General features: G+C 41.2%; 1 protein-coding gene and 1 long non-coding RNA gene across 3 annotated transcripts in view; one reads left to right on the top strand and one right to left on the bottom strand.

Moving 5' to 3' along the window:
- Positions 1-10,980, bottom strand: part of TLK1 (tousled like kinase 1) — a 69,742-nt gene extending 58,762 nt beyond the window's left edge. The window contains exon 1 of one of the 2 annotated variants that reach the window (XM_030488798.1): positions 10,153-10,980. In XM_030488798.1, coding sequence (XP_030344658.1) covers positions 10,153-10,297 — 145 coding nt within the window. In that variant the 5' untranslated portion in view covers positions 10,298-10,980. The remainder of the gene's footprint in view (positions 1-10,152) is intronic. The other variant, XM_030488799.1, reaches the window with a different exon arrangement.
- On the top strand, positions 10,598-16,499 carry LOC115609086. Its single transcript, XR_003991738.1, has 2 exons — positions 10,598-11,104; positions 11,231-16,499. It is a non-coding gene; the product is annotated as an uncharacterized LOC115609086 (long non-coding RNA).
- The last annotated feature ends 8,034 nt before the right edge of the window (positions 16,500-24,533 follow it).

Genomic DNA, 24,533 nt, shown 5'->3' with positions numbered 1-24,533 from the left:
ACTTCTCTAGAAAAGAAAAACAAGTGAAAGGCTTGGAGAGAACAGCACGTTGCGATTTAGCCAGGAGAACAAATCAGGTCAACTTTCAATCACACGACACAGAGAGGGGGAAAAAAAACCCCACATCACTATTAAGGTCATTTACTGGAAATTATTTTGTTGTCATAGCTCCAACATTTCATTCCCAAATTATGATATATGTTGCAAGTATAACAAATAGGGAGAAAAAAATACAAGAAATGTAACATTAATGTATAATCTAATATACAACCAGACTCTGCTTTTTTGTGAACTCTACATGTTTCTATTTTTCTCTATGATTCTATGATTCCGGTTAGAAGCAAACACCTATATAAAAAGCTAAAACTCCAGATACGGCAAAACTATCATGATCAATCTAGCAGCCAAATTTTGTATCATCTGCAATATTCATCAGCAGGTTTAGCAAAATCACATATTTGGAAAAATGAACCAAGGAATTTAGAACATTTTTATTAAAAGGCAGCTGAAGTTTTTGTGTAAGCTAAGCTTGTTTATGAGACTGCCCTGGGGGATGGGGGGTCCTAACAACATTAGTATTCCTGATGACTAAACAGACTGCTCATCAAGACTTCACACACACATTTTGTATATATATAAAAGTGTGTACATGCGTGATATAAAAAATTGCCTCTTCCTTAATAGTAACCACTTGGATGTGCTGGATGTGACAGCATGTATCAAACAAGAGACTGAAAAAAGAAAATTAACTATGGATGCAGAATACAAAATACCACCTAGCAAGGAAGCAAAGACCATGATTTTTGCCTTTCATAGTTTGAATACTGGTGTTACCCCTCTTAGGCACTATTAGGATCACAATCATTTAATAATACAATTTAATTAGAAAGAGGTAATACACAATCTGATTATGTAAGTAGAGGTGAATTAAATAGGCAATGAACTTCACAAAAAGCAATCACATACTGAGGCAATAACATGCACAGCAAAAGTACTTTTTGTATCTCATTTAAAAATTCCACACCTGCATCTTCAGGAATTCCTTCTATTTGTATCACTTTAAAATATGAAAATCCCACTCATAATGGCTCTTTATGACACTAAATACAGAGGTACTATAACAAGAATTAGCCTACCTTATTCAAAGTTGAAACTTGTAGAAAACTTGCAAGATAGCCTTTTACCATAGGTCTGTACTGTGAATAAAACTACTGAAACTAAAATGCAACACTAATAATCAAAAAGTTTCTAGAACATGTATCAAAGACACAGCAACTACTCCTAAACAACAGCCAGCTCAAGAAATAACTGACTTGCAAAAGAAACAAAAACCACACAAAAACCATAGTGACCAATACCAATAAACCTACTCTTAATAACCTGTAATCAGCACTACCACAACTAAAATTACTTTGTGAAGATAATCACACTACCTAGACCACCACCACCCTTCACAACACCGTGTAAGTGCTCATCTAGCAGGGGAAGGGGACACACAGGGGGAAAAGAGCTGCTGAAAGGGAAGCAAGACACTTGTGGATATACCTTAGCGTGCCTCAGCACTTAAAGTAAAAGACTTTTACTTTGAAAAGTTTCAAAACTTCTGATACATCTTTCAATACAACTCTTAACAGAACTGTTAAAAACAGATCATCACCTATCAAGACTAAGAGAATTTGCCAATAAATTAAAACTTCCAGCATAATACCTGCTAAATGTTTTCCTACATAAACATAATATTTGTAAAAGATAAAAAACCAAAGCTATTCCAAAATTACTCTATTTTTCACTATACAAACAACATTTATTAAGAGAACTGGTTTCATTATGATCTTGTACGTGCAAATATGGTTGGTCTTTACGGTGATATCACACTGTATCACACATTGTTGTAAGTCACCAGTGTCCACCAAAAATAGAATTTGTTCTGTCTAAACAAATAAATATTTTAAATTATAATTCTGTATATTTAATTTAAAAATTTGTGTTTCTCCTGATGTGAAAATGAATACTATTAATTGTGTATATTTTCAATTGCTTTATAATGAAAATATCGACTTACTAAAGGACACTACTCTCATCACTTTTACTAGGAATAAGCTAAGAAATGGCAAAGACCACAACCTCCTCAAGGTCCAAAATAGCTAGAAACAAGGTATTAGGGCACAAAAGAAAAAAAAAGCATTGGCTGAAGTACAGCTGCAACATTTAGGACAAAACTGGGAAACCTGTGCGAATGCAGCATTAGCCAGAAAATACAATACTTAACAAATACAGCTTGCAGCGCACAGGCCTGATTAGCCTAAGCCACAGGAAGGAAGGAAAGAAGTATTAGAAATCCTTCTGGTAGCGTCATCTGAGGTTTTCTCCATAGAACCAAGAGGTCCAAGAGTTCAGTGGTGGAGAAATGGGAATCACCTCTGTGATGCCAAGGGTAGACACCCACCAAGGGAAGACCAGATCTAAACTAAATGATGTCAGACCTACAGCAGTTAAGAAAAGCAACTTAAATACATGTGTATTTAACATCACTTCCCAGTTTGCTGCCTTTAGGTAGCAGTTCAGAGGTTCTATTACTTACTAAAAAAATAAGAATTTGCAACCCACGGGAAGCAGCAGCTGCAGGACACACTGCTTGAAGCTATTACATGCTTTGAGCTCCAGGCACAGTCATAAAATTAAATATCTAAAAGGTTGGGTGTATGTGACATCATACAATGGATTTTTCTAAAAGCATCAAGATTACCTGTTATTCTTAAAAAAAAAAAAAAAAAAAAAAAAAAAAAAAAAAAAAAACCCAAAAAAGAGGTAATTTTCTTCCTTTTTTCTTACAGATATAGCTGTATTAGAAGTCCAAAGAAAGGGAACCCAGCACTTGCCAATCTCCAAGTAATTCTGGTTGGGCTTCATTTCCTGTAAAAGGCACTCTGGAGTTTCTTACCACCATCCTCATCTCTTAAAGAAGTGCAAAGTGCTTGGTTCTTAAGGACATTATAAAGAAAGCACTGCAGCCTTTAAGTTTCCACCCACTTAAAACTGTGCAGATATGATGAGGCAAGATATATTTCTTAATGCTCCTGCTGCCACCTCTCAGCACGCGGAGGCAGCCCCAGGGAATATGACCTTCTCCGTGGCATTCCGTTTCATGTAAAAGCTCCAGTAAATTCCAAAGCAACCAGATTCCCATCGCAGTTGTGTAATCATCCAACAACCTCTAGCTTTCCCTCTAAGTCCTCGGAGGACATTCATCTGCCCCAGAGCCCCTCCAGCTAGAGCTAAAACGGCCCTTTGAGGACAGGGTTGGTAATTTTTCCTACTTGTTTATTTTAAAAATACACTCCAGCATTAAATGCTTAAGCTTAAACTTGGAGCGATAAGAATCTATGGTGAGGTTTAATGTTTACAATCTATTAAATTCATAGAAGGGAAAAATACATTCAAATGATATAAACTTTTATGCTCTGCTGGCAGCCAAACCATCACATCGCTGGAAGCTGCCGGCAAGATGCCCAAGTCGGAGCTCTGAGCCACTTGACCAGCTTTCACCAGCAACTGCTTCTGTCATTTTCATTTGCTCAACCACTTCAACAGTTGGTTCACTTGGAACTGCTGAAGAGCAGCGGACAACTAGGAAAGCAGGAAAGCCTGGCTTTCTTTTCCAAATGATGAACAAGAAGGAACAGTGACTGGATTTGATCTACTAACTCCAAATCTTGCACGGTGCGATGACCAGAAATAATGGACTCGTGCCACGAACTACAGACAAGTCTACTTAATCTGGTTTAAATGCAAAACACATTTGGATATATTTGTTTCTTATGCATCTAGCACAATTAGGATTCATTTTAGTTAGCTAATAAAGTTAGCTAAAAGCTATCTAAAGCATGGGGAATTATGTTTCTTAAACATTAAGAATCTAAGCTGCATAACTACGTAAATGCATATAGATGCATACCCTCCTCCCTGGCAAAAGGCATGATCAAATTAGACCAATTAGAATCAACTTTTCTTTAGAAAAAATAATTAAGCACAAATGCAAAATAAAATTAAAAACAATTATTTAATCAGGATTTCCTGCTTGCTGATTTATGTCATGATTAAAATTAGTAATATAATCACTCTGATTTCAGTCAATCCCTCTAGCACGGACCCACTCCCAAAGGCTCGCACAGCCCCAGCCTTCCCCCGTTAAACTTCAGCACGTCCAGCCTCACTTTAAGTCCTTCTCCTCCCCTCTTTGGGGACTAAGTTTGACAAAGGTCAATTAAAGCTTACAAGCATTCATATTCCCTCCACCTACGGCATCGTCCCCAGGGAAAGGCTGGTTTGCCAGGATTTTTCTGCTGGCGTACTCCCGTGCCCTGCTCAGGAACGAAAGGAAGGAGTAAGACCTCCAGAGAGGTGCCTGAGAAGGAAGCACAGCCTTAGGTTCTACCCCAAACAGAGCATCTCAATAACGATGGAGTCAAGATGAAGGGAAACGTAGGATTCAAAATACCTTCCGATGCTTACTAACTCTTCTCTACTACTACCAAACTCAATCCTTAAGCACTGAACATAAAATGCAGTACTCGTCCCTTGTTGTCTTCAGCAACCATTAGAAGTTGTCTACTTGCAAGCCCACCTGAGAAACTGGATTATATTATGGTGGCCAGTTTCTATTTAACCACCCTCCAGCAATGACAAGCGGAGCACCAGCATTCTTAACAGCAACCCTGACCACTCTTCTTCCTCTAACCACTTTCACCTCCACTCAGAGCAATTTGGCAAACCAAATTTCCCTTTTCCTCTTCTGCAGCAGAAACACACCAAGCCAAACAGAAAGAAGTTCATACAGTTCATAAAGCCTTCCCCCCCCCCCCCCCCCCTTGTGTGCTTTTACATTTTAGGGGAGCTACAGTTCAGGAAATGCTTTACTGCATAAACACGATTTTCTAACTTCAACCTTTTCATGTGTAAAAAAAAAACTCAGCATGGGGGCAAGAAATTTCGTATGGGAGTAATATGGATTGGCAGCAAGTACTACTTCAAAACACAACTTTATATCCAGAACACAGAAAGCACAAAGAATTATTTAAACCTGTCATATTTCCATAACCTCCGTTCTTCAGGTAGCAAAATTCTGTAGACCTAACTTTGACCATGATGCACATATATACAGTACTCTTTCCAACAGCATTTTGCAGCCATTTAGGATTACCCAGCTTTAAGAAAATCCAAAGAAACAACAAGACTAATTGCAGACCAGAGTTATTATTAATAAGCAAGCTTATTACAGCTTATTGAAGAAAAAAAATTTACTTGCTGAAAGAAAAAGCAAACAAGAAAAAAATCATAGGGGAAAAAAGTGAAATAACAAACTTTTTATTTGAACGGAGATAATAATAAATAAATACAGCCTGTCCTTAAACATATTGATTCTCTCTCCCATTAAAATAGAATAGGTTAATGGGAAATTCCATTTTAGCAAGTTAAAGGAGAATTAAAACAAAACAATCACCCAAGTACTAATTTGCTCTCTTCTCTGCAGCACTTGCCTTTCAGAAAAACCAGATTCAAACAAGGACCTATATTTAAAAAAAGGTCACCTTTTCTCATTTGGGCATGCTACAAAATCTCACCAGAATTTGGCATTAGCATCAGCTCACTACGAGAAACACATCTGCAACAAAACCAGCAACAATGTCCCAAGCTAGAATCTCTGCATACCAGTGGAACAACATGAAGTCTTCCACAACACCTGCTCATGCTGCAGCCAGCCCAAATAATCTTTCATGATTGCTGTGCTCATCCTAAGTAAAAACATACCATCATCTTTAAATGCCAAGTGTTCCCATTTTTCTCTGTCCCCATGTAAACCAGCCAAATCCATCAAATTCTCAACCTACAGTTGAATGACAAAACCCAACAAACTTACTGAGAACTTACTGGTTAAGCAAATAAAGCAGATGAGCTTTTACACTACAAGCAAACAAGAAAGGGAAAAATAAAACAACCCAGGAAGATTTGGTAAGATCAGGCAGCTTTCACGTTCATGGACTAATACACTATATGTAGCATATGTGATACAACCTCGCATCTAGAAACATTTTCTAGACTGGAAACCTAAGGAGCAAAAACTGTACCTTTATGACAGACAACTACCATTAAATTTCAGGTAACAATAAATAAAAATAATATACATTTATCAAACTTAAAAGAAAAAAAAACAAACAACAAAATTTGTTACACCTACAGCATTAGTTCTCCAAAGTATTTCAGATACACGTCCCAAGTTTACTGAACATTTTGTCATCGTATGTTAATTTGGCCTCAAATTTGAAAACTGAAATGCACATTCCTGTCACGGTAATTCAAAGTTGTATTTGCATTCTGTTTTACTTTTAGCAAAGTGTCGAAAGCCAACAGCACAAACAAAAAATAACTTGCATCATGCCTGACTACCAGACACTGTGGCACTGCTCCCAACCTCAAAAGAGAAGCTATTCTAAAACACCCATATGTATCTCCCAAATCTTGGAGGTGTTGGTTGAGGAAGAAGCTCAACGGGATCTGACAACATGCACTTGCAGCCCAGAAAGCTGCACTGAAAGCAGTGTGACCAGAAGGTTGAGGGAGGCGATTCTCCCCCTCTACTCTCATGGGACCCCACCTGGAGTGCTGTGTTCAGCTCTGTGGTCTCCAACATAAGGAGGATGTGGACCTGTTGGAACAAGTCCAGAGGAGGCCACAAAGATGATCAGAGGGCTGGAGCACCCCTCCTATGAAAACAGGCTGAGAGAGCTGGGGTTGTTCAGCCTGGAGAAGAGAACGCTCTGGGGAGACCTGACAGCAGCCTTCCAGTACCTAAAAGGGACCTACAAGAAAGCTGCAGAGGGACTTTTTACAAGGGCATGTAGTGATAGGACAAGGGGGAATGGCTTTGAACTGAAAGAAGGTAGACTGAGATTAGATATAAGGAGGAAATTCTTTACTGTGAGGGTGGTGAGACACTGGAACAGGTTGCCCAGGAAGTTGTGGATGCCCCAGCCCTGGCAGTTCAAGGCCACGTTGGCCTTGAGCAACGTGATCTAATGGAAGGTGTTTCTGCCCATGGCAGCAGGGTTAGAACCAGACGGTCTTTAAGCTCCCTTCTAACTCAAACCATTGCATGATTTAGGAAATTTCTTCTGCCTCTCTGCCTTGTCAGCAATGGCATGAACATCCCCATATACAAAACAGCACTTTCCAACTGTGTGCTCTTGTCTTTTCAGTTGCACACATAAAGCAGTCTAAAGTCAAGAAACTTCAAACATGAAGTTGCGTGACTGCAATTGTGTGAGCTGCAGCACAGGATTTAGCCCCAGGATCACATACCTTATGCAAAATTGTACATGCGTAACAGTCCTCCTAAATTCCCAATAGCATCTATTGCAGGGCTGTTGAATAAGTGACCACATAACCCACACATCAATTACTGGCATATAAAACAATTGACATAACTACAGACATTTACAAGCTATACTGAAATGCAAACAAGAGACAGTTCTGGTACCATAAAAGTGTACAGATGCAACTGTATTCACGTCCATTCCAGTTCTTTCATTTTAAAACCTTAAAAGATAAAGTCAGAGCTTTTCTTTTTGCTTTCTCCATGTTACAGCTTCAGAGAATATTTTTAGGACTTCCTAAATCAGGGTGCTGGAGGTTTTTGTTCTTAATAAATCACAATCCTTAAAAGCCCATAGAGAGAAGTGGGCTCTTGCCAAACTTTCACAGTGAATCACAGGTAAGGTCAGATAAACCACAGCACACGTGGTGCATGCATTGAAGGCCTGTGCATCCAAAGGCAACATAGGCATAACTGTCACAGAGATCTGAATCCACAAGGGGGAAAGGCCAGGCTGGGCCAGCCAAGCACCGAATGCACCGTAACCAGGAAACATCACCCACCCAGAACCTGCAGAGCCATTAGCAGCAACGCAGCTCTGATTTGGTATGGACCAGCAGCCTCGTGCACTGCTCCAAAGCTCACAACCTCTGTTAACATCACAAGGTATCACAAGTTCAGAATCGATGACAGCACAAGCTCCTATAAATACACTGCACTGCAAATACTGCACGCTTATTAGTTTGATCTGACATCATTCTTTCACATATATAAGCCAATGTCTATGACATCCTGACATGTCTATTTTTCAGGGCCTGTTGCTTTCAGGCAAGATACTTCACTGTGGAATGTATATACATGAAGTAAGGTGTGCTGGTAACATCCCACGAGCATGAATGCAAAATATAAACCCAAGCATGGCTGGCAGCTGATGCTGATCTTCAAACAGAACAACCTAGTGAGGACACACAATTATCACGACCCAGAAACACTGTGCAAATACAGTACAATATAGTGACCAAGCAAACACCAGGGTTTTGATTACTCTTTAACTCCTGTATCTGTATTAGAGGATGTAAATTACAGTAGCCAGAAAAATCCAACAGCATGAGTGGTAAGAAAGAGAAAAGTAAAAAGAATGATTATGTTAGAAATTAATTTCACAAAAATGTTCTTCCTTGTCTAAATAGAGGTACTCAAGGAACACGCTTTTTCTTTAAAATAGATAACATACATAAGTTGTGCTTCAATAATCTTTTCAAGCCTGTATGCTGCCATCTGAAATACATCAAATATATCTCACGTATACACGCTATGTGGATATTATGTGCAGGCATATTCATAACAAGTGTTGCAACACTGAAGAAACCTACTCTCCATAAACTTAAACTACATATTTGGCCGGTGGTTGATGCTTTTCTGAAAGCTTCCGTTTCCTAGAGCAGACGAGCACAAAATGCCTGCCACTTTACTCAGCATCTTTAACATATACCATAATTCCTCTCCAGGTATTTTCTAGAGCATTTCATGTCAATCTACCTGCAGGAGCATGTGCAAAAGTGACACAGAGTGATACAAGTCTGACAACTACTGGCGTGGAAAATGGAGAAACACGGGCTGCGTTGCGCGTTTCCAGGATGTCGGATCCCTGTTACCAAGTCCTTACATCGCTTATCAACCAAAAAAAAAAAAAAAAAAAAAAAAAAAAAACGGCAAGCAAGCAGCTACAGGAAGACCTGAAAAACAAAGACTTCCCATTTTCACTATTATTTCTATTTTAAGTTAGCAAGTTTCCTGCTTGGGCGATGACATTCTGCAGACGCCACAAGAAATGCTACATGGTATTCATTAAACCGGGGCAAATGGAGTAAAATTATACAACTGCTCGGTATGCAAGTATCTGTGTATAAAAGTTCTCCTCCACCACTAACCGGCGTTCAGCAAGTAGTTATTTTAGCTAAAAGCACCGAGCGATCCACTAGCTGTATAACTGCTACATCTTGTGGCAATACATTTCAACACACGGAGGAAAACCAGACAATACCCGAAAGGGAATAGCGAAGGGACTTGTTTGCTCATAACCTTCATACAGATATTCCCTGCAAACACCCACAACACCCTGCTGTCGGTGTAACACAAGAGGGGAGGAGCAGGGGAGGGAGGAGAAAAATATTATCATCTAAGGCGTGATGGAGGACAGGAGAAAGTTGCAGTCATTCCGCGGTGGCCGTAAGGCGCCCTGTCACTTCTGGCCGCAAAACCGGCCACCCCGAGGGCGCCTTCCCCACGGGGACGAACCCGCCGGTGTCGGCCCCTCTCTCCTCCCCACCTCCATGATGCCAAAAGTGCCCGACTCCCTCCATCCAGCAACAACGGCCGCATCCTCCGGCGCAGCACTTTTACTTTGCCGCTAGCGGAGGGGAACCGATTTCGAGCGGCCGCCCGAGGAGAGCCGCGTCGGGAGGAGACTCGAGCGGCTCTGGCGGGCGGGCGGACGGCCCCGGAGCGGAGGGAGCGCGGCCGATCCCCCTCCGCGGCCCGGAGACAGGGGGGGAACAACGAGGCGCCGCCGCCGCGCTGACGAGCGGCGGCGGCGGCGGGAGGCGCGGGCGGGGGCCCCGCTCACCCAGCGCCCGAGGCTCCTCTCGCCGCCACCGGGCCCAACGCTGACCCCGCACCACCACCACCGCTCCCCGCCAGCCTGGGACCGGCCTCCGGCGGCGGTTGCCGGGCCCCTCCCCGAGGGCCGGGCCCCCCGCGCAGCCCCGCGGCGCGCTGGTTACCTTCCTTGGGCGGCTTGCCGGGCGGCGCGCCGTGGAGCTGGGAGGCCGCCGCCGCGGAGCAGCCCTGCAGGCTCGGTGGGGACGTGGAGAGCCGGGACCAAGATGGCGGCCCCTCCAAACTTCCACTGCTACTTTGGACACTCATCAAGCTACTTTCCTGGAGCCCGGCAGCCGCCGGGGGCGGCGGGGGAGGCGGCGCGGCGGGGGGACACCCAGCGCCGCGCTCATGGCCGGGGGGCCGGCCCGACACCGGCGCGGGGAGGCCGCCGGCGGGGAGCGGGCTCCGGAGGCAGGCGGGGCGCGGGAGAGACGGGGCGCGGGGCCAGCGCAACCTGCCCGCACCTCTGCACTGCGTCGCCGCCGCCGAGCAGCCGCCTGTGTCTGAGGCTAACCTTCCCCGCTGCCGCCGGGGAGGGGAGGGCGCAGGCGGGGAGGGGTCATGCGCAAACACGATCGTGAGCCGAGCGAGCGCCGCGCTCCGCCGGCGCCCAGCCGAGCCCCGCCGTGCTGTAGCCGCCCAGGGGCGGCGGGCGGGGAAGCGACGCCCGCCGCGCACGCACCTGCCCCGCGGCCTCAGCACGCCGGCCGGCCCCTGACTCCATGGCCGCTGTCTGCCCTAGCCGGCTGACCCCTGTCCCGCGGCGGGGACCTCCCTCCCCCGGCCAGCGCGCACTTTCCGCGCCGCTGGCAGTGCTCCGCCGGGGGTGGCTCCCCTGAGGCCGCGGCGCTTCCCTTCGTCCGGGTCTCCTGGGCGGCCCGGTCTGCCCGCGACGGAGCCTTCGGGCCGGTCGCCGCGCCTTCCCCCGCGACCCGCATGCGGGTCGCGGGGAAAGGCGCGGCGACCGGCCCGAGGGCAGGAGCGGAGACGGTGCGCGGTGAGGCCGAGGCCGCGCAGGAGACCCGGCACCACCCGGCGTGGGACCACGGGAGGCCAGCCCAGCCCGGTGCTGCGGTGAGTACGGGCGGTAACGGCGGGGCTGAGCGGGGCGCTCCCCAGCACGGTGTGGGTGCACGTTGTGTTTGCAGCTTTTCCTCCGCGGCTGTGCCGGGTTTCAAGTGTTTCTCTTTTCCCTAGCAGGGCGGCGTGGCGGTGGAGACTCGGCGGGACCCGAGAGAAGCTGTCGTCCTGAGGGAGAAGGTGTTGCTCACCAGCCGTAACCTGCCTCGCTGCAAAGCAGCAGCTCCCGCCAGATGCGCTGCAGCTCGGCAGGAGCCATGTGCCAGGCCCCACCAGCACCCACCTGCCTCACCCAACAGGCTGGGGCTCCCCGCTGGGCACCAACCCTGGCGTGTGCGTCTTTCAGAACGTACCTCTCCTCCTAGAGTTAGACTGAAGTGCAGACATAGCGGAATTTAAACCCAGTTTTCAGTTTTCCCGTCCTTAAAACTTAACATAGCCGTCACTGAGAATGTGAGATACATGGCAAAGTCAGTTCTGGAACAAAGCCTTTTAATTTATGCGTGTAACTTAGGTATAAGAGTTACTTAGATTACTTAAAAAGTCATGGTTTGCAGATACATTGCATTCTGTATATATAAAGAAGCATATTCATCAGCCAGGCATGGCACTCATTTTGTGGTTGCTGTGTGGAGACATCCTGGCCATCTACTAACCTACTTTCTCCTCTATTTGAGAAAGGCAGGAATAGACTACTAATGTTGTGTGGCAGATCTGGCAGATATTACCAATTCTGTCTCTTCCTTTTAAAGTGACATCTGTCAAATTATCTAAGTTCTTCACCTCCCACAAGTATACAGCATAGCTGCAAGTTTCTTAGCAATTTGGTATTACCTTGAAGTAAAAAGTAGTATATTTACTTGCTAAATAAGTTTGTTCCAGGACATATATTTAGTAACAGTTATACATGGGGGAGAGGGGGAGGGGAGGGCAGGGAAAAGTGATCTGATACTTTAGCTGAGACTTACTTGGTTTTAAGGTCTTGATCCTAGAGAAGACTTCTCAGGCTTTACCTAAGGAAGTTATACCAGGAAATTGCTAGTACTTAGGCATGAAGCAAACCAGTGCTAGTTCACTGAATGCGATATTAATATTTAGCAGCTGGCATAGAAACTTCTTGCAAGGTTAAAAACAAAACATACTTATAATCCTACAATCCAGTTGATAGCCTAAGTGAATGTGCACCTCATTTACTGATGAGTTTATCCTGCTGCAGTATGCTGCTCTTAAAATCTGTCAAGTAAGAAGCAATAAGTTACAGAAATTGAGTCTCTTTGTTTATACTCATTTGCATCCACTTAATGCAAACCCCGGCTACCCTTACCAAAACATACATAAACAAGCATTCTTTCTGCTACTTTTGCTTACAAACTGTTGCCTACAAGTCATTCCACTGATAGTTGGGACTTTGTGTTTAAATAAAGCGTCAGTTGCTTTGACTAGAGAACAGGCTATGAAGAGGAAGATCCCATTCATTCATTACTACTTCTAGTAGACATGCAGTTTAAATATGACAAAAATGCCATGATGTCTTTTAAATTGTCATAAATTAACACTATGAAAAAACCCCAGATATTTGCAATATCTCAGTATGTGTTAGAAGGCACCTCACTGAGGGACCAGGAGTGAAAGGGCATGTGCTGCAGGACTCACCATCAGAGCACTCCTTAAACACAGCACCTCCTACGTGGCAGAATGAGGTACCTGCTGCAAATACAGGTCAGGGTCTACTTTTTGTAATACAGCAGAGCTGTATCTCATTGTTTTGTGAGCTGTTCATGTAGATTGAAAGCAGAATGTGAATTACATAGATCATCTCCAGATAAAACAATCTATATGACTCTAAAAGTACGTGGAGCTGGTATATTTTCCCTCTGTAGTTTCCAGAAAACGTACTTTCTTAATGCGTTAGTGCTGACACTGATTTTAAGGTATCCCTTTATCTGTAAAGCTGCATTGCTTCAGTGTTACCAGTTTAATAGCATCATGGCAGGAAAGAACATCTTCATTAATACCTTTTGTAAATTTCCAAACATATTCTAAAAGACTTCCCTTATTACACAGCATCATTAGTGTGCATAATGCTTTTCCTTGAATGCCCTGCCTTCATTTTGCAATAAAACTTTAAGGTCCACCAGCCAGATGGATAACCTCTCTCTTACAGTGGTGAGCAGTCAGCTCAGTGTCACGCACCCAAAATGTTAAAAACTAAATCCAACTCAAATAGTACTGAATAAGTACTATGTGAAGGCGTAACTATAAGTTACTCCTCCTTAAAAAAAAAATAAATATAACAGATCTTTGTCTTCTGGTTTTCAGGAGCAAAACAGTTTGCTATCAAAGTGTCATATGTAAACATTGCATGTCATCAACATCACGCATAACTTGAGGTAGTAGATATGGGGAAATCCCCTTGCAATGGGATTGCACTGGATAATAATGCAGAAGGTGCCATATACCTACCTACAAGGGAAAGCTCGACTCCAGGTGAAGCCCAAGAGAGCTCATTTAGTTTTGCTAACTGGTAAGGAAGAGGGCCTCAAAATTCAGATCAGAACGGGGAGGAGTGGAATGCCTATATGCTATTTTTCTCATGAGAATGTGTCAAATGGAAGTTAGCAAGGTTTATCACAGTAGTAACCCTCAAATCAAGGACACTTGAAGAACAGAAAAGCATAAAGACATTTCATTATCCCAAAGATGATAAAGCCAAGCAACAACAATCCTGAAAAACATCGAAATTGTGAGAGCTTTCAACTTTGCCACTGGAATTATTTGTGCAAGAAACTTTTCTCACAGGAAGTTCACAATCTACCCCTAAATCTTTAGAAACGTAAGAGAAGTTAACTGGCAGATAGTGAAGGAAAGGGCTTAAAGAAAAGAATTGATGGACTGCATAGTGAAAATAAGATTACAGCAGGAGCAAGTTTCTGGAGACATCTGCATTGCATCTATAAAGAAAAGGGTACACTCAGGTCAAATGTCAATTTCAAAATTTTTACATACATCCTTTACAGAACAAGGAAAAGTCATTCTAAACGTTATTGTCATAAAACTCAGAGTTTATCCCAGGTGTTCTTGAGGAAGAATATGCTATGATTGTGGGACCAGTTAGAGAGATTAGTTTCCTCCCTACTCTGAGATGTTCACCTTCGCTGCGCAGAGGCACTAAATACATTTTGGTGTCCTAATAGAAAATATGTACTGTATTAACATCAAATAATACATGTTCTTAATAACTGGGCATCTCTTACCTATCTTTTTCCCAGCAAACCAATCTGAAATTCACTGGCTTAGGTTTCCTGTAAGCAGCAGATACTGCAACACCTGGGAGTAGTGACTGCTCAGGTCAGATAACCAATTATATAAATAACGTATGTTTAAATATAGGTTCCAAATAAGGCCATTTTGAAATTATGTCAATTATTAGAAGGAAGGCCTCAGATTCACGGAACAAGAAGAAGGAGAGGTAGAAGAGGAATGTGACTTAGCAGGCTCATACTTCTAGGAATGAAAGTCAAGTGTTTTCAGAACTATGATAAATGACAACATTCCTGGAAAGGTATTAAACTGTACGCTTCCAAACTTAAATCAGTCTTTGTAAGATAGAGATTATAAAAATGTCAGGAATCAGAGATTGTTAGTGTTTTTACTATAGATGCATTTTGCATCTATTTCCTTTACCTACTTCTTTTGATTAAGAGTTCTAAACAGACTAAACAAGGATATAACATCTCTTTGCTTTTACCTTTTCATACATTTAATCAGAAATATTTAATATGTAGCCGCCTTCCATCTTCTTGAACTTGGAGCAAGTCAGCTCCTTCAACAGACAATAGAGCTACCTACCCTTGTTTCTACTGTTTTCTCAAACAAGCAATTTTCATCTGTAAGCAATATTCAAGTCCTTTGATTCAGCCCATCAATTATTTGCAGTGCCAGTGAAACTGAGGTTTTGTTTGTTAAGAAGGCATCAAATTCTTTGTTAGTTCCCTGTCATCTTAGCACTTTGGGTAATAGACCCGTCATGGTATTTTTTTAAAGCATAAGCTATTACAGTATGCCACACTTGTGTATTTGCTATTATATTTGCCTATATATATATAAATTTTATACATAGGTATATGTATTCACACATGTGCATATGTACTCACCTACCCCATACATAGGAGGACATATACACACCCTGTATCTATGCCAACACCAGCAGCCAATCCGATTTAACTATCATAGTAGAAAAATATTCTTGTAGCTAAATAGACATACGGGTACAGCAGCTAAAGTAGAAAATGCCTAAATTATTTCACCATCAAAATGATGTATTTATGACATTTCTAGGTTAGATGGAATGTAGGATGCTGGGAAAATACAGCTTTGGAGAAGAAAATGCTGTTTTCTGTCTTGGGGAATGCTGGAAGTTTGAGCTCAAACACTCTGTCCTTTTGCCACAGCTGAGCACACATATGGACCCTCCCTGTATCAGACTAATGTGCTCCTAGCCAGTCTGAGCTGGAATGATGACTAGAATCTTCCAGTCTATGTCCTGTAGCTCAGAAGATTGAAAATGCAGTTTTGGCACAAATACAAGGTAAAATGCCAAGTGACTGTGACAGCAAGTGCATTGCTGTGATAGAACACCATCTCAGATTGTAACAGCTTCTGCACCTGATTCTCACGTAGCATTTTCATTTATGAGCAAACAGGAACATTGCAATTGTACTAACATTCATTTTCAAGTTTAGTTCAAGTTTTCTGAAACTGATTTAGAGCAATAATATTTTTATAGGAAAAAGTTATTTAGATCTTGATTAAATCAATTTTGAGCCTTGCTGAATTAGAGCTCTCTCCCCGAGCCATATACTGCACTACATGCTTTATAATTTTTTTAATATAGCACTTCCTAGCAACTCTGAGTTGCAAGGTAACAAAAACATACATAAATAATATACTAGCAAAAATATCTTCCCTAAATATACCAGCATATCAAAATGCAGAGAAGCCAAAATGAAAAAAATGGTATTGCATTAAGCCTACATTCGAGAAATAGACACAAACACCATGTAAGCACAGATATATTTTTATCATTGATGTAATTGTCAAACTGCATTTATCATACCTTTGCTATCATCAACATCAGTCAGATCCAGTGATCCACCTCTGCTATGGTTATTTGTACTCCAAATCTCTAAGAAGCCTAAAAACAGCTTCCCTTCAAACCAAACACAGAAATTAAACAGTGGGGGTTTTTTACCATAGAAATGTTCCCCTGAACTCAAGTCTCCCTGCTTTAGCTACTAAGATTATTAGCTACATTCCAGTCAGAATCAAGGACAGTTTTATAATCCCTTCTTGTGTTTGTCATTTTAATAAAAAGTAATTTGGTTTTAAATGTTCTCTGGTGAAGAAATGAAAAACCCTCGCGATGGATGCTACATTCACTTGCTTTTTCCCCACCTGTCTGTTATAATTTCCTTCTATTGCTTTTCTTCCCATGTTCCTTGCAATCTACTTGTCTGCTATTCTCTGCAATTTTTTTCGTACAGTCAGACTACTCCTTTTATAACGCTGCTCTCAGGTAAACAGGCCCCTCTTATCTTTCAGGCTTCCTCTCTTTTTTAAGCTCATGCTTTTCCACACATCTTTCATACTTCTGTCTCACTCTTTACACCCTATATCTTCTTTCCTGAAGTATCTGTCTTGCCTGGAGCTTATTTTGTTGCCTTTGATTTTAAGCCATTAGAGACAGACAGTGTTTGCAGAGAGCCATGTCTGTATGTGGTTTCTAATAGCAATAGGTTATGTCTTGATGCTTTTTTCAGGCAAAAGTCATACCAGTTTAGGGTTGCTGGGTTGTTGTTTTGTTTTGGTTTTTTTAACTGTTGAATAGTGCCTTCAATTTTTGCCCAGATAACATCAACGAAAAGCCAGATTGAGGATGAAATACTAGATATTAAAATACAGTAATACAATTTACAGATTCCCCGCCTGTGTTCCCTTCCAGCTGCAGGTGAGCTGCTCTGCTGCCTCACTCTGCAATGCCCCTGTGCTGGGAACAGGGGAGCTGCATTTGCTCCATTGGATCTGACACCCACCTAGTCCAATGTCCTCTCCCTGGTTCTGTCCAGAGATGTCATGTTCCTCCAAGAAAAAGACAACAGCCCCATAGTCAGCAGATCTGGGACAACCTTTCGTTCTCACCCACCAGCCTTCCACACACAACACACACGCAGCCCTGGAAAATTGCTATACAAGAGGGGAGCTGGCCAGCACATTCCTGAAGGGTACTGAGAACAACTATTTGTGGTTGCAGAGAGTTGAGGAGGTAAGAGAGGAAAGGCTGTTCTGAATATTATTTAGCTTATGAGTTAATATTTCCTGATTAAGACAAAGGTGGAAGGTACATGGATGAAACTGATCACAAAACAATAAAATCAATGATGCCAAAGAAAGCATGGAGTGGCAGAAAGAGAATAGGCTTCCAAAAGCAGATTTTAGTTGGCTTAGGGAATGAATGGGTGGGTAGATCTTTTGGAAGAAATTCAGAAGGAAATGGGAGCATAGGAGAGCCGACAGTTACTGAAGAAGTGTATTAAAGGCACAACAGCAGAAGACCCTGATGCAAAGAAAGCACTGAAAGAGAGCAGCGAGGCTTCAACAGGAGCTATTTGATTAACTAAAAAACCAAGAAGGGATCACACAGAAAAGTGAAAACAAGAACAGACGATTAAAAATGAGTTTAAAAGAATAGCATGCTCAGACAGGGAACAAATCAGGAAGGCTAAAGGCAAAATGACTTAAACTGGGAAAGGACCTAAAAGCCAATACAAGGTTACACACGCACAGAGTAAGGGGGACAAAGGAAGGTTCAAATCCAGTATCTAAAAAGAAAGATAGTAAATAATGTGACACAGAGAAGATTAACATATTCAATGCTCTTTTTTGCCTAATGTGTTTACAAAAATCTTAGCATCAGATATGCAAAGCAATTCATTTTAATGAAGGTCCAAGAAGCACAAACCAGAAAAGGGAAGGAATGGGTTAAGTGATATTAAGATATGTCAGTTTCCAATCTTGCTCACTTAAAAGTGTAGTTCAGAAAGCAGTGGATAAAGACTGCCTCCCTATAGCCTTGTGTCTCCTGTTTGGATTAGCCCAGAGCGAAAGCTCAGACTGACATTTATGGCTGGAATATTCATAATGTTCTTCTGTGAGTTTTCCAGTGCCTTATATCATGGTTTCATTTACACTGAATTTCTTGTTGCCATGGAGGAGACTCTATTTACCTGCTCATTTTCACAAAACCTACAGAAATGTGGTAGCTTTGAGACCACAACGACCCAGTCCAGTTCAGTTGGAAAGTGAGCAACAAGTTCAAAAGGCATGGTGTGGTCTGACTGGTCATTCAGTGTGATCATATAAACTGTGTCTCCAAAAGAGAATGTGCTAAAAATTACCCTGGAGCACTTTAAAAGATACTATAATCTCTGCATGATGAGTCAGGGTGGGAGTGGTTTGGTTTGGGTTTGGGGTTTGGGTTTTTTTTGAGAATTTGCGGAGTACAAGGGAGGCCCTAGAAGACTAGAAAGGATGAAAATACTGCCTGCCTTAGGAATTAGAGTTCAATTGACCTATCTTCCAGAAATACTTCATCCATCTCTGAGGGATGCTATCATAGGCTATTAGGCAGTTAGTATATAGGCATGCAGATAATATGATAGAAAACAATTAAGCAATAAGACATTAAAATGTAATCTTAGGATTATTATTGTGTCAAACTGCTCTAATTTTCTTCTTAGAAAGGGCAACAGGCCCACTGAACAAGAAGGAAGCAGAAATGTGATATCTGTGCTTTAACAAAGCTTTTAGTTGGGTCCTCTCTAATTTTTCCTGCAATACAAAAAATGGCGTAGATGAAATCAAGAAACAGTTGATACACAATTAGTTAAATACTTCTCCCAAACAGTATCTATCAACGGTTTCCTGACAAAGCAGGATGGCACTGCAGTAACATCCTTCAGGGATTTCTCATCTGTCCTATCCTATTCAATTTTTCATTGAACACCTTGGATAATAGAACAGGGAGTAAGCTTGTAAGATTTGCAAAAAATCTGGGAGGGGGCTGCGAATACGTAGGAAAACAGATCAGAATTCAAAATATCTAGATAACATGGGAAGCAGTATAACTGCAACAAGCTCATATTATGTACAGAGAAACTAAGTGCTACCCATGACAAAAATAAAACAGAGTATATCAGTGTAATATGATGACGCTTTAACAAGGCAACAGGATTGCAGAGAAGGGTAGAAAGGTTCGAGTGGATTTCAAACTAAATATGAGTCAACAGCATGATGATGTCTCAGAAAGGCATTTCACATTCCAGGATGTATTAGGAAGTGTGCAGTATGTGAGATGCAGGACCTAATTATTTTGCAATCTTCAGTGCTGCTGAGGCCTCAGCTGGAGCATTCTGTGCAATTTTGGGCAATGCACTCCAAGAACAATTTCAACAGTTTGGATGGAGTTGAAATGAAATCAACAGGAATGATAAGTTATTTTGAAAATATGTCTTACAAGGAAAGGTTGAAGGAATGAAGCTTGGCTTCCTCAGAAAAAGAAGAATAGGGGGAAAAAGCATATTTTTAAAGGCAGCATACAGAAAGCCACGATCAACAGTTCTTTGTAGCCAACTGAATTATAACAAGTAATTGCTTAATTTGCAGCAAAGACAACTTGATGAAAAAAAGAACAACAAAAAATCCCTCAACTTAAAGTCTAGATTAGGTGGAATAAGTTTATGGAGGTTGTGGAATCCCCTTCATTTGTGGTTTTTAACAGCAGCCTACACAAACATCTGTCAGAGATGAGCCAGTTACCCATTTCCTGCCTCAGAACAGGATGGACTGGGATGACTTTTCAAGGTCTTTTTCTGCCCCTCTCCTTTTTTTTTCCCCATAATGATTTCACTACTAAAGAACCTGTTTCCTCTAACTTGGCTGCTATAGGTTAGACAGTACAGCTGTTGTAGGCAGCAAAAGACTTGGAATATAAAACAAATCCCCATGTAAAATAAGAAATAATTGAGAAAATTAAAAAGTAAAGAACACAAACTTTTGCAATTTTTAAATATAAGTGTGTCAAAAAATCCCACCAAACAAACCAAACCAGATAAACAGGCCCTCGATTTTTATAATGGCAAATTCTATTAACTTTTTTTTGCCAGCTTGCACGTATATATCTTTGCAAAAGCCTTATTCAATACTCACTATATTCTTAATTATGATGGTAGAGTTAACTGTCATATTGAGTGATACAATCAACGACATGGCAAAAATCATAGTGCTGTGTTAAATTTCACTAAAATAATATTATTCTTGATTAATTACATTATTTCTTAAAATACAGTTCTGTTGTCTAGAACATCCATTTTATAGCCATTAAGATGTTAAATTGAGATTTTTGAACTCTTTTAAAATAACCAAGGTAGTAAAAGGTATTTTGATTTTAATTCTTATTTTTAATCTGGCTTTATTTAAAGAGTAAAAATATCTATGATTTCAACAAGAAACAAAAGTGGTAACATAAAATACAGAAAAACAACTCACAGCAAAACTGTGAATGAAGCTCTGTCAGTACCTCAGGGTTATGATGGTATCATAAACCACACGAGAGCTTTTCCCTGTGCTTAAGATGCTGTCATCAGAAACCTTCTGTGTTTATCCATGGTAGCCTTAGGTATCACTGTTACCGGCACTTTGATAATATCAAGCTATGCACATGCACAGAGGCACGAAGCGTCAAGCTATAGTTACAGTTGATCTGATGACACTTTCGTCCTGAGAGCTAATGCTATCCCTTTTAAAGAAACAAAAACAGCACTCATGTTGAAGTCTTCATGATTAAACTTTTAGATGATTTCTAAGAGTGAATTTTAAAAAATGCATATTTCTTTTTTCCATTTTCATAACTACCAAGAAGGCCTCTTCCAATTATCTAAACATGAAAAAAATTCTGTTGCAGAATATTGTTTTTAAATATTTATTTAAAATTACTTTCCTAGAACTCTAAAATGGTTATGTCTTCAGGCCAAGCTTGTAGTTTACAAAACATACATAGCGTAAGATGGTTTTCATGTGTTCCAACCAATCAATCAAGAAAATAAGCCAATTCCTACTACTGGCCTGCAGTGGGATAAAAGGAAACATGCTGGTAAACCACAGACATCTGGTTCAAAATATGAGATGTGTGGCCAAACATGTTCTGCATTACCAAGCTACCCATCAAAAACTCTGATCAACCTTTCTGAAAAAGTGTGAATTATCAGAACTACACTAAATAGTAATTTATCCAAGATCGATGTAATTCTTGTGTTTGGCTCTCCCACTTCTGTAGATGGGTGTGTTTAATTCTGTGTGTGTTTCCCAGACACTGCTAGGTGAAAAGGACAGAGAAGGAATTTACTGAAATAGCAAGACAAAATGGCCATTGCTTCAGTTGGTGCATGACATTCATAAGGTAACTGAGGAGACTAGCTTTACTTTCCATTCTTGACACACAATTGCATGCTGGCTTTTTACAATGCAGAAGTATGAGCGGGAGGATATTGCAGGAACATTGACACATACCAATGACTCTCTTTTCATTTTCTGGATTGGATTTTTGATTGTTCTGCATGCCAAAATGTAGGCCTTTCACCCCTTTTCCAACCTTGTTCAAAGCACACAGAAGAGATATGAACTATACAATGTAAGAATTAGTGTACCTGTTTGGGAAATATTGAGAAGAAAGTACAATGGTTATGCCTGTAAAAGTCAGTTCTTATACATGCAAAAAACCAAATGTATACAACTAGCTATGCAATTTCTACCTACAAAGTGAAAGTTTGTGCATATAAATACATGCTTTTGTGGGTGCAATGTATGTAGAATTGCTTCTTTTTAAACCAGCTCAAATTGAAATTGAATTTCAGGCCTTCCGATCTTTCCACCCCTCTGGTATAATACTGTATATAGAATGAATAGCATCATAAGGGAATTTGTTTGTATCTCATCTCTTTTTTTCACCAAATTGTATTCCCAGGCTGTTCCCAGCAGCTGTTCATCTAATTCATCTGCAAGAACCATAGAATATATTCAACAAGATTATACTGCTTTCATTTGGCCCCTTCAGAGAAGCAGAGGAAAAGTAGAGAAGTAGGAGAGGTAAGATAGTAATACATGAGCATATAGGAAAACACAAAATTCCCACAGTCCTGCAACTCAGTTAGAACTTAGTTATAGGCAAACCTCCACAAACTGCCCTTTGATGTGTTAATTGAAATCTGTCTTTCCACGTGGTCCCATTTTCTTCTCAACACAAGGGACACTAGATGCTCTTGAGAAAGAAAAAAATTAAATGCCTGTCATATAGTTTTTCCTCGCCTACTTCAAGAACAAAGGGTTAAGACAGGCATTGAAAAAGCATCCAAGAGATTAGATAAACAAATAAAAATGCTTATGTATGTGTATATGTGAATATGATAAGACAATTCTTAGACATCTTTCCCTCTTCCCCTGCTGCAACACAGACAAAAGATGGTGTCAAGCCATTTAGGCCTCCTCCCTTTCTCTTCTACTGCAGCTTTCAGTAGGCACAATGCTTATTAGTACCGCAACAAACAAGGATTTTGTGGTTCAAGTGAATCACATTTTCTGGGGTGTAATCAAGGCTAAATCAAAAAAAGAAAAGGTTCATAAATTAAGGACTCCAACTGCAAGCCAACCCAGAAAGTAACAGCAGATATTAAACCATGCCACAGTATGCAGAGATTACATTGACTCTTACCGGCAGCTAATCAAAGAAGCTTGAAGATCAAACTAGACACATTCATCTCTTGCTTGTAATTTGCTCTATGACAGTCCAGCAGTGTTTCACAGAAGTATTAATGATCACAAAAGCCACAAATGGAAAAGAGTTCTGCATGTCCTTTGGTCAATGAAGGATTTTTTATTTTGTGTTTTTCACTTCTTGGTTCGGTATCAAGCACTGGTGGTTTTTAGTGGTGGATCTGCCATCCAGTAGCTCTCAGTACACTGGAGTATTCTGCATGACAATGTCAGCTCTGCTGATTTTTCTAGAAGGCAGAAAAGGTTTTTTTGCTGCACTCTCTCCTTAGCTTCCCAATTCTCCAATAAATATTAAGAGGGTAGGATTCATCATTCTTGCCAGTTTTAGTAGGAAGCAGTTACTGTCCACTAATAACAAATATTTATATTTGCAGAGTTGTTTTCTCTGTTATGTTGACCCATAGCTGTTCTTCGCAAACAATCCATATTTGTTGCATATTTGTAAAAGTCAGTATCAGTATGCAGAGATTGAGGAATATTCTGAGGATGCCTTTTTGCTGTCTGGATAAACGTGCAATTTTAGTCCTCCATTATGACCTCATTTTGTGATATCCTCTATTTCCCATCTATGTTATATTTCAATCCCCCTTTTTCAGATTGTCTCCAATTTGTTGGCCCCGTTCTGGTAATGAAGTGTCTCTAACTGAATGCTTTCAGTCTGGTCTGACAGATGTATGCCAGGATGAATGCAGTATCATAGTTCATATATTAGAGAAAAAGATCAAAACTGCATTGATTAAGGGACAGCTTAAATCCATAAGGCATTTCAGGGCATACTGCTAAAGATATTGCCTGTAAGAACAGGGAAATAGAATCTCTTGCATGTCATATAAAAGGCTAAATACTGGAAATACTCAGCATATAGCCTGAAACACAGTAGCATGAAATGACGGAATGAAGTGGTCTTACTGTGCCAAGCTGAATATCTCAGGATGGTGACATCTGATACCACAATGCAGAAATTTGCCCAGTCTTGGGTAAAACTTCCAGAACCTTCAGACTCTGAAAGGACTCTGTCACCTCACACTACTGTTCCACTTCCTTCTGGTTAGATATACATCTTTTTTTTTTTCCCCCACTTCATTTTTGGAAATTATTCAATAAAATCCTTTTCTTCGTAAGTTCTCTCCACCATGTGCGCGTGAGTTTTCCTATTTGCAGTCAAGAAAGTTCAAGTTTCTCAGGGAGGATCATGGCAGAGAAATTCTGGGGGCAGCTTTAGTATGAGTCTTGTTTTACCATTTACAGTAACAGAAGAATTCCTTAACACAGACAACAGCCGCTGCTGAGCATAAAGCTACAAGGCACCACTTGATCTGGGAGTCAGCTGATTCTAAGTGGGCAATCAAATACAGGCAGGGAAAAACTGACTGATGTGACAGAGCCTCCTTAATTTGGAAGAAGATACTACACAGTGCACATTATGGCTGCTATTGCTGCATATATGTATAAGCTCAGCATAAGATGATCTCCATTGCTCTGGCAGGAGGCACCCAGGCACTATTCAGAGAAAGAACAAGTGCTTCCATGTCATTAATGG

Source organism: Strigops habroptila, chromosome 5 (assembly GCF_004027225.2).
Source record: "Strigops habroptila isolate Jane chromosome 5, bStrHab1.2.pri, whole genome shotgun sequence".
NCBI classification, from domain to species: domain Eukaryota; kingdom Metazoa; phylum Chordata; class Aves; order Psittaciformes; family Psittacidae; genus Strigops; species Strigops habroptila.
The sequence above is the reverse complement of the archived record's forward strand: the minus strand, read 5'-3'. Positions and strand labels throughout refer to the sequence as shown.